General features: G+C 43.5%; 2 protein-coding genes across 2 annotated transcripts in view; both read left to right on the top strand.

Moving 5' to 3' along the window:
* Positions 1–3,025: 3,025 nt before the first annotated feature.
* Positions 3,026–11,438, top strand: stx12 (syntaxin 12). The gene is made up of 10 exons (XM_069719169.1): positions 3,026–3,124; positions 3,576–3,703; positions 4,068–4,137; positions 4,816–4,915; positions 5,846–5,983; positions 6,163–6,206; positions 6,662–6,767; positions 6,875–6,947; positions 8,549–8,631; positions 10,673–11,438. Exons 2-10 carry the CDS (start codon positions 3,607–3,609, stop codon positions 10,763–10,765), a joined length of 804 nt encoding a protein of 267 aa, XP_069575270.1. The 5' UTR covers positions 3,026–3,124; positions 3,576–3,606; the 3' UTR covers positions 10,766–11,438.
* Positions 11,439–16,105: 4,667 nt separating this feature from the next.
* Positions 16,106–17,823, top strand: part of epb41a (erythrocyte membrane protein band 4.1a) — a 76,352-nt gene continuing 74,634 nt past the window's right edge. The window contains exon 1 of the mRNA XM_069719193.1: positions 16,106–16,223. The gene's annotated coding sequence lies outside the window, so the exon portion shown is untranslated. The remainder of the gene's footprint in view (positions 16,224–17,823) is intronic.

Raw genomic sequence — 17,823 nt, 5'->3', positions numbered from 1 at the left:
TGTTTTTTTTTTTTAATGTCATAAAAATTAGGTCTATTAAACATAAACACAAAAAAGTCTGATTTTTTTTAATTTATGGAAGACACCATAATGGATACTGTTTAATTTCCAAGTCATTTTAAAGAAATTGTGAATTCTTCTTTTTTGTGGAATAGTACTGTTCTGTTACAGTTAAATTAGTGCATTAGACATCTTGTGAGTTTTCTAAAGAATTTCTGTCGGTTTTTTTGTGGTCACGTTAAGAATTAGAAGATGTCATGTGATCAGTAATTAGGAAGTAAGGAAGCACTAAGAGGTTATATTTTTTGTCACATCCAGCACCATCCGCACACATATGTCCATTCACACGTTGTTCTGTTTTCCATCGCTGGAATCACTTTAACACACGCAAACCCCTCATTTAAAAACAGCGATCTGCACCTGATATCAGTGACGCAATTACTCATTAAATCACCTGCAAAATGGGTGCAAAATAAATGTGCAAACTTTTGGAAGGAACACGAAATTTAGTACCTGTTATTTGAGATCTTAGTAAATCAGGCCCTTAGTTCCATGAATTTTCAAACATAAATGCTGAGTGTGCCCAGAGTGGCCCCCACAATGTCACAGACTTTGCAAGGTGAGTTAGCAGATGTACATTGAACGTCATCGACACTTCTCCATACAGCAACTGAAAGCTTGCAACAAACTCAAACAGCATGTGATCTGCTTTGATGATGTCTTGGAAGGTGACATACTCTTTCAAAAGAAGATCTACTGCCTACAGCAGACAGCCTCGATGCTTTAGATAGCGTGGCTGAAGTACACCATTCAGGACAAGCACGCTGTAAAACAGAAGCCATGTTCACCACTCTGAGGCTTTCCAGTGCCTGAACTCTGCAAGAGGTCTGGGTAGTCCAGTTATCAGGTGGAGGTGCTTTATGTCCTTCCTTCTGTTTTCTAGGACCCTCATAGTGGTGCTATTCCCAATGTAGTAGGGATGTTCACTGTTGTTTAGAAGAAGCTCTGTGAGTTGTCTGATGACACCAAGTAACACAGCATACATATAGTCTGGAACAAAACCCCACACTATATCAAAATAAGGCATGTTGACGAGTAGTGATGGACCTTCCACTCCTCTGACACTTCTGTTTTGTGCTCCTGCTTGCTCCATGTCTGCCAGCATTTATTTCTCTTCTCTGTCAGGATATTCAGCGGCAGTCACAGCATACTTGTACCCATTAAACTGGGTGGTGTTGTGATTGGCTGGTCTTGCCTTTGAGTCGACACAACAACACACTCCAACAACTTTACTATTGACACAGTTTCCATTTGTTTCTCCAGGACACACCTTTGGATGCCAGTGTTTTTTTTTTTTTTTTAAATGGACGTGACAGGCTCTTAAGCACCAAACCAAAGACCTGCAAGCACTACATTATTAAATCTCATTTTGGGAGGAAGCTCATTTAAATGCAGCTGTTTTGGCCATATTGAAAATCTGGAAGACTTGAACACAGGTGAGCCATCAGAATTGAAATGAAACGACAAATTGTTTGGATCTGACCGTTATACCCCGTCTAAGGGTGGCCGGGACATAACGTGAATATTGGTTTTGCCTCCGTCTTCCCCAGGCCCCAAGCAGCCACAGGATCACGTGAATTTTGGTTTCCAGTGGGTGTTGGCCTCCCCCAGGGCTGTCCTTTGTCACCGATCCTGTTCGTGACCGTCATGGACAGGAAATCTAGGCGCAGCCGGGGGGAGGAGCACGTCAGGTTCGGGGGTCTCCGGATCGCATCTCTGCTGTTTGCAGACGATGTGGTCCCGTTGGCCTCTTCGGACCGCGACCTCCAGCATTCACTGGGGCGGTTTGCAGCCGAGTGTGAAGCGGCGGGGATGAGGGTTAGCACCTCCAAATCTGAGGCCGTGGTTCTCTGCCAGAAACCGGTGGATTGCTCCCTCCAGGTGGGGACAGAGTGACTGCCTCAAGCGAAGGAGTTTAAGTATCTCGGGGTCTTGTTCACGAGTGAGGGGAGGATGGAGCGGGAGATCGACAGGCGGATCGGTGCGGCTGCAGCAGTACAACAGGTTCATTGTTGTGTACTTGTACCCTGATCAGTGTGGATACGACCTTCAAACAGTGAAATGTTAATGTTCAGCGCCACCAGCTGGCCCTTAGCATCACATCACTCTTACTAACAGGAGTGCATTTTGTGGTTAACTCTATTGTAAGTTATTGTTATAAAAATAATAAAAGCTCCTGGTTTAGTCCAGTTCATGAGCAAAATAAATAGTACAAATGATGCTGTGATAGTTGGGGCTGCCTAAAATAAAATGTTTTGTTCATTTCAGCTGTGGACAAATGTCAGATTTCATGGATTCAGTTTTAAAATAGTAAATTTGTAGAGAAAGAAATCTTGTTTGAAACACAAGCCTTAAAATATTTTGTTTTAATTTCTTTGCTAAAACACAGCTGAATAAAATATAAAATAACACGTTTACTCTGTATATTATTATTTAGCCTCAAATATAAATTAACTGATAAATATCCGATTATGAATATACAGTAAATCTTAACCCATCATTTGCAGTTTAGTGTTCTTCCTGAAAAAGTTTTTTTTTACAAGTAATCTTCAAAACGAATTCCACATCAGACTGTTTCAACTTCATTGTAGAAGCTCTGGCTGCTGTTGCTGCCAGTTGGTTCTCTACCAAAACAGATAATGTGGTTAACGAGTATGGTTGCTAAACCATACATCACATGGACTAAACAAGCTCCCAACTGGCAAATAAAAGACATTATAGTCCACCGGAAACATCCGAACATGTGCAACTTTATTATAGGAAATACAGTGATAAGAGAAATCATCTTTTTTTTAGTCACAACACGAGGATACAGAATAAAAGAATCGAGTTTATTTCTGCTTAATCCCTCAACAGTACCCTGTTCCAACATCGAGGCCAGCAGGTGGCGGTGTTACACCTGTGAGCTGGTCTGCCACCCGCTAATAAACACCAAAGAAGAAGAAGAAGAGCCAGTGACGTTACGGGATAACGTCACTGAACAGGAAGAACAGTATTTTGACTGCAGGACGAACAACATCTATCTATATGCGCCAGAGCTCATTTTTATCAGCCGAATTAACAGGTATCACATTGTTGTTTTTTTTTATAATAAGTGCTTTGCTCTAACTGACAACATGCCGCCAGGAGTCTTATCTCCGGTTTACAGCGGTCGGTGTGTTGTAAACAATCGAAAGCCAACAAGTTTGCGTCAATTAGCTCGAAGCTAAGAGCTGAGAAGAGGCACGTGAGCTAATTCACGAACAAGACGTTTTCATTGCTTCATTTCTCTTCTCCGGCATGTCGCTTCATCTGTTCAGCTCGTATGTGAACAGGTGTTAGTCGGTGACAGTCCGAGAAGTTCCGGTTCATCTCCGTTATTAAAACGGTCCGGTGTGACTCGGTGACACGTCACAAAAGTGACCTCCTGGTTCCTGTGTCGCCCTGCCTGAGTTGGGGGGTCCGGGGGGCCCGGGGGGCCCGGGGGGCCCTGACAGTCTGTAACACCGTCCTGTCTTGTCTCATCGTCTCTAAAGTTCATCAAGGCACGCGCACACCCTGACCAACATGTCGTACGGCAGAGCAGAGAGCCGCGCGGTCCCGCGAGACTTCAGCTCTCTCATCCAGACCTGCAGCTCCAACATCCAGAAGATCACCCAGAACAGTGAGTGTCCTGCTGCCCAGCGGCTGCAGAGGAGAGCAGGAAGCATCAGAAACACGTCCTGTCACGTCGGATTTTAATCCTAGTAAAAGTTATCAGACCTAAACATCACGTTGGACTCAACAGGTATTTTAATTATGACGGTATTCGGCCATATTTCCTGGCAAGAAGTCCACGTAACATTAAAATGTGTTTGCTGGTCTGTTAAACTCTGAACAACATGTGTCAACATCTGCTGAGTCATCATTCCTGTCTGAATTGGAGCAGGTTGTCTCTTGGAGGGTTGTTGGTGTCAGCCGGTGGTTCATGGATGCTGCTGCTGTGTGTATGTGCAACACTGACACTTCTCATTGTGTTGTCATGACAGCGGCTCAGATAAAGACCCTGGTGAACCAGCTGGGGACCCGACAGGATACCAGTGAGCTGCAGGACCGGCTGTACGTATCAACCTCACGCACACACATGCACACACACAGGTACACACACACAGGTACACACACACAGGTACACACACACAGGCACACACACACAGGTACACACACAGGTACACACACACACAGGTGCACACACAGGTACACACACACAGGTGCACACACTCACCCACACACTGGTGCTTATAGCTAATGAGACTCTATTAAACTTTCCTTTAATGATTACGATTCGTTCCTCTTGGAAGCTGCGTAGCGCTGCAGTCCGGCTAGAAGAATATAAAATAGATATAATACAGATGATGTAACGATCATAACAGAGTAGGAGAAAATGACTCATTCAGTTTAATTGTATCTAATTTCATGTTTTCTCTACGTATGAATACTTCTGTAAAGTCAGTCAGTTTAATAACTAATGTATTTACATCCTCCGCAGTGTTAAAACTGCAGTCTTGTTTTGAAACTGACCTCACAGTGATGTGATGTCACATCTGAGCTGAGCTTTCTGAGGAAGAAATAAAACCGCTGAGTCGACTCTGAATGTTATTGTTTTGCATATACTGACAAATTTTCTCCAAACTGGACTTGCTGCTTGATTTTTGGACTCCTCACCTCACGAGGCTCTTTGAATGTCAGTGAACCGCTCGTTGATCCGACTCAGCATTTATTGAGTTTGTGCTTCCACAGGCAGCAGATTCAACACTACACCAACCAGCTGGCAAAGGAAACCAACAAGCACCTGAAGGAGTTGGGCTCCGTCCCTCTGTCTTTATCTCCCTCAGAGCAGGTGAGTCAGTCCACCTTCGTTAGTCCATCAGGGATTCCAGAGTTTGTGCTTTTATATCAACCTTTGTAAACCTACTACAATAGAAGCTGCATGTCGATTATTTTTTTTTTGGTGATTTTTTTTTTTTGCCGGAGAAATCACCAGTTTGTTCTTGTTTTTGTGGAGCAGAAAACTTCATGTAAAAGTCAAAACGTTGTGATGCTGAATTAGAAGTGCAGATGTTGACCGCTCTGTTTTAGAACATATCTTCATATTCACTGTGTATGAGACATCGTCTTATATTTTGGACATAAAAAAAAAATAATTTGATGACATAATTGTTGTCTTTGCTGGTTTTAAAAGCTTCATACAGTGAAGTGAAGTGATGTCATCTCATCTCATGCACCCATTTTATTATCACATCCACATCACTGATGATTATCAAACATCTTGATATTCATCTCCACAATATCCACATCCAGGTGAAAACTGTCCATGTCGCCAGCTCCAGTATTCATATTCATAGTATTATTATTATTATTATTATTGGATTGTGATATCTGACCTGTTGCAGCAGGGAACCATCTCTATGATATGTGTGCTGCTCAAAACATTTTTTCCATTTTCTTATTTTTCTGTAAGAAATTCTCTCATTTCTAAAATTCATTTCCTGGTGACTTTTGATTTGAAATGAATGTGGAGTGTTTTCCAAAAACAAAATGTCTCCTCAACAGTTTAAATCTGAAATAAAATATTTTGTTTCATCTAATTTGAAATATGTTCATACGGACGTTTAGTTTAATGACAGAAAGTTCTGTCATTAAACTAAAATGTGTGAGCGGCGGGATTTTCTTCTGTTTTATTTGTGTTCTGAATCTCGTTCCATGTTTGGGATGATAAGATATCTACAATGTCCCTCTTTATATCGATTCCCATCTCCGTGGTGACCAGAGGCAGCAGAAGATCCAGAGGGACCGGCTGATGAATGATTTCTCAGCAGCTCTCAACAACTTCCAGGCCGTCCAGCGCCGAGCAGCGGAGAAGGAGAAGGAGTCGGTGGCCAGAGCGCGAGCCGGGTCGCGTCTCTCGGTGAGCGGGGCGACCACCGGCACTCATTGATTATCAGTTCTTAAAAAAGATTGAATCATCCTCGATGTTCAGATCCTCTTGAATGTCTTTCAGTTAAACCTGATTGTTGAAGTCGTGATGAGCGTTGGTTCGTCGTCATGGTGATGACGTGTGTTTGTCTGACTGGACTTCTCTTTCAGAACGAAGACGGTTCTCGCGATGAGAAGCTCGTCTCTTTCGATAAGTAAGTGAGCGTCAGTCTTTCATGCTCTGCTCTCGTCTGTCTCCTGTGGACCTGAACAAGGTGCATCATGGGGACACAAGTGTTCAAGATGAATCAAACATCGTGACATTGGACCTCATGAAATAAACCAACATGACAACAACACATTACAACCATCTTTCTCACGTGTCCTCTTCCAAAGATGTTGGACTGCAGCAGACAAACTCTGCAGATCAGATTGTTTTCAGTTCCAGTTTATTATTCATATCAGTGTCCTTTCAGATCAAAGACCTGATTACAGAAAACATTTCAAATAAATGTGATGAACACAGCTTCATTCATTTGTAATGTAACAGCAGGTGTGTTCAGTACTTCCTGGAGCTGTTGCGTATCCACTCAACAGTGAAACATGCACGTTAATATGGTCACCCACATTATTGCAGCTGTTTCTGTGATGTGTGAATGTCTCTGTGAAGCCAAGATGACTGGGGTCAGATGACCACGCAGACGGAGGAGGTGGCCATCACAGAGGAGGACCTGGAGCTCATCAAGGAGAGAGAGACCAACATCAGACAGCTGGAGGTGAGATCACAGATGGAACTGCTGCTGTCGGCTGAAATCCACCGTTTACATCCCATAAACTCACAGCTGCCACAGACTGAAGCTCCCTGTCTGTCTGCTGCTTTCAGTCTGACATCTTGGATGTGAACCAGATCTTCAAGGACCTGGCGGTGATGATCCACGACCAGGGAGAGATGATCGGTGAGTAGCTCATCTTCACACAGGTCACAGAAGTAGATGAAGAGATGAGACCAAAACATTTGACTTGGAAATGATCTAATATTACACATCTGTGAGACTGGATACTGGATGAGCGGGTCAGTTAGTGCTCATGTTGCACCTACAGCTAACTGTAAAACCTGTGAAGTTGTAAATGGTCTCTACTTGTAAAGCGCTTTATCTCCTTACGGCCTCAAAGCGCATTTACAGTTTTACATTCACACACTAATGAGGATGAGCTGCCATCAGGAGAACATTCACACTGATGGTACGCCATCGGGAGCAACTTAGGGCTCAGTGTCTTGCTCAAGGACACTTAGGCATGTGGACAGGAGGAGCTGGGGATTGAACCACCAACCTTCTGATTAGTGTGCAACTTATTCTACCATCTGAGCTACAGCCTCCCTTGATAAGGTCCCACAGTTGACATGTCAGAGCACAAACCAAGAATTGTCTGTAGACCTCCGAGACAGGATTGTATCGAGGCTCAAATCTGGGGAAGGGTACAGAAACATTTCTGCAGCATTGAAGGTCCCAATGAGCACAGTGGCCTCCATCATCTGTAAATGGAAGAAGTTTGAACCACCAGGACTCTTCCTAGAGTCGGCCGCCCGGCCAAACTGAGCGATCGGGGGAGAAGGGCCTTAGTCAGGGAGGTGACCAAGAACCCGATGGTCACTCTGACAGAGCTCCAACGTTGCTCTGTGAAGAGAGGAGAACCTTCCAGAAGGACAACCATCTCTGCAGCACTCCACCAAGCAGGCCTGTATGGTAGAGTGGCCAGACGGAAGACACTCCTCAGTAAAAGGCTCATGACAGCCCACCTGGAGTTTACCAAAAGGCACCTGAAGGACTGTCAGACCAGGAGAAACTAAATCCTCTGGTCTGATGAAACAAATATTGAACTCTTTGGCCTGAATGCCAAGCGTCATGTCTGGAGGAAACCAGGCACCGCTCATCACCTGACCAACACCATCTCTACGGTGAAGCATGGTGGTGGCAGCATCATGCTGTGGGGATGTTTTCAGCGGCAGGAACTGGGAGACTAGTCAGGATGGAGGGAAAGATGAATGCAGCAATGTACAGAGACATCCTTGATGAAAACCTTCTCCAGAGCGCTCTGGACCTCAGACTGGGGAGAAGGTTCATCTTCCAACAGGACAACGACCTGAAGCACACAGCCAAGATAACAAAGGAGTGTCTTCGGGACAACTCTGTGAATGTCCTTGAGAGGCCCAGGCAGAGCCCAGACTTGAACCTGATTGAACATCTCTGGAGAGATCTGAGGATGTCTGTGCACCGACGCTCCCCATCCAACCTGATGGAGCTTGAGAGGTCCTGCAAAGAAGAACGGGAGAAACTGCCCAAAAATAGGAGCCAAGCTTGTAGCATCATACTCAAAAAGACTTGAGGCTGTAATTTCTGCCAAAGGTGCTTCAACAAAGTATTGAGCAAAGGCTGTGAATACTTATGTACGTGTTATGTGAACAACGCACTCTTCTGTCCATCTGTGTCATTTGTACATTTTGACTAACCTTGTTCTCCCAGACAGCAGTAATGATCACCTGCTGTGTCCTCTGCAGATAGCATCGAGGCTAACGTGGAGAACGCTGAGGTTCATGTCGAACGAGGAGCAGAGCAGCTGCAGAGAGCTGTGTACTACCAGGTACTCTCTCACTCACACACACACACACACACACACACACACACACACACACACACACACACACACACACACACACACACACACACACACACACACACACACACACACACACACACACACACACACACACACACACACACACACACACACACACACACACATACTCACACACACACACACACACACACACACACATACACACACACACACACACACACACACACACACACACACACACACACACACACACACACACACACACACACACACACACACACACACACACACACACACACACACACACACACACACACACACACACACACACACACACACACACACACACACACACACACACACACACACACACACACACACACACACACACACACACACACACACACACACACACACACACACACACACACACACACACACACACACACACACACACACACACACACACACACACACACACACACACACACACACACACACACACACACACACACACACACACACTCACACTCACTCAGAGAGAGAGAGCACTGGAAAAATACAGCCCCTCCCCTGTAGAGTTATTGACATGTTATCTAATTAAGCAATATTACAGGAGAGGGTGACCTTTAACCTCATTATAGCAGTAATTTAATGACATTAACGCACCCTACAGTGTAATATTGAGATTACACAACTTTGTGCTGCAGCAGGTTCAAGATAAGATCCTCAATCCTGAAGGTTGGATTTGGATCACGTATACAAATAATTCAAACCAAGAACTGAACCTGGAGACATTTCACTGCACCGACTAGATTTAACTGATTTAAGCAATATTACACAAGAGGGTGCTTTAAGGTGAGCGTGTCAGTGTGGTGCCAATAATGACGTTAAAGAACCCACCAGTGTAATATTGAGATTATACAACAAGTTACCGACTAAATAAAACATGTAATCTAAATGTTTTCATATTGTGGAGCAATTCACTATCAAAATATAAAACTTTTTGTTAATGTGATCTCCGTTTCCATGGCAACACATGAGTTATGACTAAGAACTGTAAAACAATCAGTTGCGTCAGTAGACTCTCATGTAACATCTGTAATGTTTCCTACTCCAGGAAGTAGTCCGACCCTTAGCAACCACCTAGCAACGGAGAGGATTTCTAGTCTTCAACTGAATAAATACAGAACATAGAAACACTAAACTGCTCAGTTAGCTCAGTCTGGTTGAAACAAAGATATCTTATGAACAAAGATATCTGATTAAATAAAGATATCTGATGGACAAAGATATCTGATTAAATAAAGATATCTGATGAACAAAGATATCTGATTAAATAAAGATATCTGATGGACAAAGATATCTGATGAACAAAGATATCCATGAATTAATGTGTTTTTAACATTTTAGCTCCGTGTCATGTGTTCAAACCAAACCGGTCCAGCTAGCCTCCACTAGGACTGTAAGTGCGTGACTATCCGTGGTGTTACGGTACGGGTGCTCAGAGCGACCAAAAAGGACCAAAAGACACCCGACTTCACCAAATGGGTCATTTAATAGAACTATAACAAGTAGAAACTACATTATATTAATATTATATGAAATTCAATACTAATTCTATATTCCTATTGAGGAGGTGGATATTTATATTAATATTTATAGTGATGTCATGGTGATTTGAGTAGGTTCCAGATGTTCAGTTGACCAATCAGATCTCTGGGGCGGAGCTACTTGTTGTACATTTAGAGCCTACAGAGCACACGCCATCACCCATTTTAGTTTTTGTGTGTTTTTGCTGGTAGCTTCGCACAAAATGAAGCGAGATGCCGAAACTCATGTCATGAAGGATGTGTGGCTGCTCTGACCTGCTAACATGTGCGCTGACGTTCCACCACACACACACACACACACACACACACACACACACACACACACACACACACACACACACACACACACACACACACACATCCCCCACCCCAGGCCAGCGTCCCATGTGGTCTCTGACAGTAAACCTCCGTCTCTGCTTCCTTCATCACAGCAAAAGTCCAGGAAGAAGATGTGCATCCTGGCTCTGGTCTGTTCCATCGTGCTCACCATACTCGCCATTATTATCTGGCAACTTGCTAAGTGAGCCACTTTCACACTTTCACACGGCCAATGTTCCAGTGCTCTATTTTACTCCGCCCCCCCACCTCCAAGTACCAGCCTGGAATCACAGGAAGAAGACGACTGACTGCAGGTGGCAGGATGTCAGCGTGAACACCTCCTCATCTGGAAACGTTGTGATTCAGGGAGAATGAAGACGGAGATGGAGAACTTTTAACATCGTAGTCCTGCATTTTTTTCTCACTCGGTCATCATTTCTGGTCTTATTTACTGCACTAACACTAGCTCTCACTGTACTTCAAATGTAAAAAATATCCCTGGGTAGGATTTCAAAGAACAGCCCTTGTTTGGGTCACCTGTGATTTTTAGGGGCTGTAATGATTATTACTATTGTTTTGTTACCTGTTTTTGTGGCACCTTTTCATGTAGAGTGTGGAGAGGCTGCAGGTCCTGCTGAGGCTCCGCCCCCCTCACAGGAACGCAGCAGTCTGGTGTTGATGGTTGTAATATATATATATGTTGTAAAATGAAAACAGATCACAGGCTCTAAATCCACACCTGTAAATATTCTGCTCAGAATATCAACCAGAAGTAAAACTGAGAATATCTCACCAATGAATGATCAGTCTTTAAAAAAGATGTTTTAAAGTTGATTTGTATGACTCCTGACAGTACGCATAATAAATGTATTAAACAGATATGTGTCGTCTTCCCTCTCAAAAACTTTTTTCATTGTATTGTATGGAGAATTTTGAGGGAAAAAAATAATTTAATCAATGTTGGAATAAGGATAACAAAATGTGGGAAAAGTGAAGTGCTGTGAATACTTTCCAGATGCACTGAAACCAGAGTTAACCTTCTCCAAATGGGAACTAGAGCTCTGACATCCAGCCAGTTCATATTAAATGCAACACAAAGAACAGAGCAGCGGTGAAGACTGATGAGGAGCATCAGTTACCAACACGTTTCTGTACTGTTTTACATCACTACAGCCAGCTATATCCAAGCACAGTGACTCTCTGATGCTAACATATCAATCATTGATTATTGTCTCCATCCCACAGAGGGGGAAGAAATGTGTCCGAACACCAAAAGCCCAGCAGGGGATCCAGTTCAAGCTGTCTGGCTGCGTGAGCACCAGAGTACCAACCAAAGTTCTGTGGCGTCTGCACGGGCGGTCGCTGCTGCACGCCTCGCAGCACCCTCACGGCCCAGGTGGAGTTTCCGTGTCCGGAGGGAGACGTCTTCACCAACATGATGTTCATCAAGACCTGCTCCTGCCATTACAACTGCCCACAAGAAAAGGACATCTTTCTGGTGTCCAACACTCGGAGGATGACTGGCGACTATGACAACAACATGTGACACATTTACTCACGTAAAAATCAGGACTGCACATTTCTAACAACCGACTGCACCCTTACATATACACGCCTAATCCTCCGTGTAATGTGGTGCCAAGAGACTACATTTTAAGTACGGTAGTCATCAAGCAAACTGTTAGATTGCAGCTGCTGGCCGGTCTGCCAGTGAAGGCACACATGCATTTTGTTGGAGAGTACGTCAGTGGTTGATCAACCCCCGACAGAGCGGCTGCTGCTGATCAACACAGGATGTGGATTTCATCATTTAAAGGAGGGAGAATTTAACACCTCTGTACAAATGTATCATCGACGGCTGGAGAAACATCAAGGAGGACCTTCACATCTGACTCCAGGTGACACAGACACAGCTGTTACCATCTGCAGATGTTATCACGTGACCTCCTGCACAGTCCCACACTCAGCTCACATGATGACAGCAAAGCCAGCTCCAGGAACAGTGGACATTTGGATTATTTTGTTAAACAAACTATTTAGTAAACCAATAAATAATGTCTGTTCCCAAAGATGAATTTATATTCACTAACAACGGACCAAGATACACTACAGCCACAGTGTATGCTATTCTGTTGCATATTGTAATATATTAGTGAGCAGACAGCTGCAATCATCGAGGCTCAAGCCTTCATAAACTAAATAAAAGCCTGAGTTTCTATAGGCTGGTCATGTTGAGATTACGATTTTTAAAGTTTAAAGTGTCCAAAATGTTTCACTGTCATCAGTTGACCAATGAGCAGTGAGGTGGAAGAGAATGTTATTGACTATCATTTGTTTCAATGAGATACTGAGATAATACAATGTTCATCTTTTACTTGAGACAATGATAAAACATTACAGAGAGACAATACAAGTTAAAGACAAATCATTTTATAAAACAGTGATAAGCAGACATGGTCGCTGAAACTACATCCAGACGAGATAACATATTTGTATTACATTTAAATGTATTTGATATTTCTGAAAGGAAATCTTTGGGATGTCTTTACATCTGATATCATGTATTTAGTGTTTTTGACTGACGCTGACGTGCCTCTTCAGAGACTAGAAGTAGATTTCTGACATCATCATGTTGGACATTTAAGACTTTCCACTGAGGACAGACACGTATATAATATGTTATTTATGTTTACAAAGACTAGAAGGATTGGCACATGTGTGCGTTGGTGAATGTAGTGAACACAGTGTTGCAGTTCTGTTACTGTACAGCATTGTTTTTTAATAAGGTACAAAAGATTCATTGTTTGCTGCACAGTTTCCTCGTTTCCATTAAATAGTATATTTTTATATCGCTACTCTTCATGTGTGTTCTGTTCCTGCAGCTGAAAATAGAAAGCTGTGCTCCTTCTCGAGAGTCCTCCTGCTCTAAAAACAGCAACTGTGAATTTTAGATGAAACATCACAGCAGCAGTTTCAGGGATTATGTAACAACAACTATGAGACCTACTTTTGTGGCAGTGGAAGCACCAACCAGACAATTCAGCCGGTTTACTTTGTGCACCTGTGAGGCATTTGGGTGTCAGGTGCAGAGATTTGATTTACATAGCACCAAATCACATCTCATCTCTGGACACGTTACCGAGTAAGGTCAACACCTTATACAGTATATAGAACAAAATCAACAATTCAAGAATTCCCACATGAGCAGCAGTGAGGAGGGAAAACTTTTAACAGGAAGAAACCTCCGACAGAAGCGGACTCAGAGGTGAGCGGCCATCTGACTCGACCGGTAGGGGTGAGGGGAGAGAGGAGAGGGAAGAACAATAAACAGTGTCAGGTTGGTGGATCATTAACTACAGACCAGGAACATGCAGTTGCAGAGATACTGCAGAAAGGTACAGGGGGAGTTAATGACATGCAATAGTGGTCTATTAAAGCATGGAGAGTAAAAGAGGAAGTAAAGGAGAGGGAGTGGTGGATTGATTAAAGTCGGCGCTACCCATCACAATGCATCTTAATGTTCTGCTTGCTGTTCAGTCTGCACCCCACCTCTCCCACTGGTCTGGAGTTTTCCTTTATGATTACATCCTCGTTGTCATATGAGATTTAGTCAGAATGATTTTGAAAGAAGTTCATAAATATGCATAGTGGCCCACAGTTGCAGTGTTTCAAGATACTTTCTGCACGTTTACAACATCAGCACCATGGACAGCGCCTGAAGACTCAGGCGCTGTTGAAGGAAGTCCCTAACCTCCCCCCTCTAAAACAAGCACGATAAGCCTTCTACTGTTCTTTTATCACAACACTTTGACTCTTGTTTTCTCCTGGATCCTGACAGAAGTTGCTTTAAGCCTCTTTTCTCTCTGCCGCCACTCTTTACACATGCTGATTATGGCTTTTTTGTATCCATCAGTGGCCCTGTGCCCTTCTCACCAGCATCTCACTCAATCTCACAACATCACAGTCAAACGTACATTGATGCTTTAAAGTTTGTGAAGTCTTTTGGATTTTCAATATTCTAAAATATCATCAGATTTTCACTTAAGTCCCAAAAGTAGATAAAGAGAAGCTAATAAGCCCACAATATCCTACCTGGTCATTTTTTTATTGCGGAAAATGATCCAATATTAAATATCTGTGAGTGGCAAAACTATGTGAACATCTAAGATAAGCAGTTTATTTGGAGGTGAAAAGCAGGGATCTGTGAAAGTCTGGACGCCGAGTATGGACTCCATTAATGTCCACTCAGACAAATTGTGTACAAATGGAGCAAATTAAAATCCACTGTTAATCTCTCCAGGGGTGGTCAACCCACAAAGTTCACTCCAAGATCAAGGTGTGTTAAAAAGGAAGCCAGAGTAACCTCTGAGCAGCTGCAGGCCTCCCATCTCTCACATTGGCTAATCTTAATGTTAATGAGTCCACTGTCAGAACAACACTGAACAACAAAGATGTGCTGCTCTCCGATAACAAAATATTTCTGCCTCTCTGCATTTTGCCAACGATCATGCGGACTGGCCAGAAGGCAGCTGGAGAAATATTTGTGGACATAAAAAACATTTTGGTATAAAAGAGAAGGGTTTTGTTTGGAGAAAGAAACATGTATTTTATCTTAAGGCCTTTATCCTGTCTGTGAAACATGGTGGTGGCAGTATCATGGTTTGGGTCTGGATGTCTTGTAATCAATAATGGAACAAAAAATTCTTAATTATACCATCTTTTACATGAAAATGTGAGGACCTGTCTAACATTTGTTCTCTTGATCTCACCTTTAGGACATCTGGTTATGTTTTAGGTCAGATTTATGTAGAAATATATTAAATTCTAAAGGGTTCACAAACTTTTTAAGAAAATGTCTGATATCTTTTAATCTCTTACATCTATAAGGCATCTTCTGATCCTCAGAGTGTATGGAAGTGGTGCAGCAGAGATGTATGTCTGTGTGTGTTCAGCAGGGTAGAGGTTGTTGATGTGCACCAGTTCTACTGCAACATGGCTCCTCTCACTGGTCCAGCAGACTGGCAGGCAGCCAGTCTACCTAAAGACTGAACAGTATGCTGGCCTGGCACTCTGCAAACACCTGCTGGAGTGAGGTCTTTTGGTTTCACCATAAGGTTTATTATGTATCATACACAATACACATGATGGTAAGTGTGTGCAGTAAAAGTGACCAGTGTAATGAAATGGATTGTATGCAAATGACCTGACACATAACTCCTGCAAATAATCAGTTTAAATTCTAATATTAAATGCTCCATAACATATTCATGCTCGTCAGAGTAAAAAAAAAGTACATTTAAATTCCTGTAGACTGCCTACACCTGTGAACCCATCTCCTGTGGTTCCGATCATCATTGTCTGCTCCTGTGCACTGTGTGACAGTTACCGGTGGAGGCAGTCCCCCCCTCCCCCACATATTACTGTATGTGTGTACAGTACCGGCTCGTATTCCGGGCTGCAGTCATGTTTCCGGTCAAACTCTTCTAGCTTGACGCAGCATTTCCTCAGCCCGAGGCGGCCACTCCTCCGCGCCTCCGCGCTGCTGAGCTCGGCGGACCGGGACCTGCTGGCGGGACATTAGTGGAGACGGATCCATCAAAGACGGATGGAAAAGACCGAACCTGAGCCCGGAGAAGAGGAGCAGAGCCGCAGTCCAGTTGTCAGGTGCTGTAACTGTACATGATGCTGCCGTTTCATCCTGTAAATATGCAGCTGCTGCAGCAGTTTGAAGGCAGCCTCGGTACATTTATTAATTTACATCTATCCTGCAGGTAATGATCCAGCTGTTTGTTTCAGGTCTAGTGTGGTTGTGGTCTGACAGGAATACACTGTGGTGGCATCACCAGCACTCATAGTGGATGAATATTTCATATTCACCACGGCTGCGTGGTGGTGAACGACTGGTTCTGATTAAATGCAGGAAAAATGGACCAGAATCACTCATTTTCTCTCGAGGCCACATCACAGCAGCCTCTGAAATCGTGTGACTCATTCAGTTGTCCTGGTAGATTCAGCTTGCACTTCACAAACATGTAGGAAAACAGATTCATATGAATTATGAATGTCTCAACTCTGAGAACTGCTGCAAACGTTGGTGTTTCCCCCTAAAAGAGGACTTCTTGTTCTGTTCATGTTGAAGAACTGCCTGAAGTTATTTTCTGTGCACAGACCGATAAGTCCTCCGGTCCACAGAACTACACAGGTCGGTTCCGACCAGCAAACACCTCCACAACTCCCCACACTGTTTCCTGCATGGAGCCCCAGGTCAGGCTGGGACACAGAAACGTCTGGGTTACATTCAGGGATCGATAAAGGTTTGAGTTAAGATGATGAACTGAACCGTGTTGTGAGCTAAAGTTACGACTAGTTTTAGCAACCTTGGTAGTCATGGCAACATTAAACACGTTTTAAATAAAACCCCTCCTGACTGGTTGGAGACAGGAAGTGAACAGGATGCTCCTTCACCCAACTCTGCTGGTGTATTGATCCATCCTTCCTCCCATGAAGGAACAACTCAGTGTCGACGTCATCTGAAGTATGACACCAGAATGTTGCTATTCACATTATGACCACTAGAGGTCACTGAACTTTAAAACTGTATCAAACTAAGCCTCCTGCACACAGGAGCTCTGCAGTGTTTTTGTTAGTGGAGGACAGTGTCCAACAGACAGTCTGCTGCACAGTTCTGTCAGAACCAACCAGCAGATGTCCGTGTTCAGTGTCTTCACGTTCCTACTGCCTGATAAGACAGTAGAGACAGAGAGCAAGCCGCGGCTCCAGCTGGCTAAACACGTAGGATGTATGCAGAGGGAGCATGTGAGCCCGTGTTGGAGATTATGATGAAATCCAAGCGCTGATGAAGCAGGCAGTTGAGAGAGCTCAAGTTACTTTACTGCTGAAAGTACATTTCAGCTGCCAGATCTCCACCTTCATGAAGGTTGGTGCTGCTTTTATATTCTTATTTATTCAGCCTCCTGCTCTGAGAAGTATTTTTAATTTTCAATAGAGTTAATGAGGATCTCTGAAATCTGAATGTACAGAGATGAACTGTGTTTCTTTACTTTATTGAGTGTTGTAACTGTAGGAGGAAGTACAGCTGGGCCTGACCCTCGTCGTGAGTTCTGTGTTGGATGACTAACCTGCGACTGAACTTAGTTTTATGGGTTGAATCCTTATAATAACACTGATGTTAGAGCAGATGTTCATCAGGTATCTGAGGCAAAGTGCTTTCTGCTAACTGCTGTAGATAACACAGAGGCCCACA

This window comes from Brachyistius frenatus, unplaced genomic scaffold, assembly GCF_029030835.1.
Source record: "Brachyistius frenatus isolate BFR_SWC_R1_liver_20210118 unplaced genomic scaffold, ASM2903083v1 Contig_209, whole genome shotgun sequence".
Lineage (NCBI taxonomy): Eukaryota > Metazoa > Chordata > Actinopteri > Embiotocidae > Brachyistius > Brachyistius frenatus.
The sequence above is the reverse complement of the archived record's forward strand: the minus strand, read 5'-3'. Positions and strand labels throughout refer to the sequence as shown.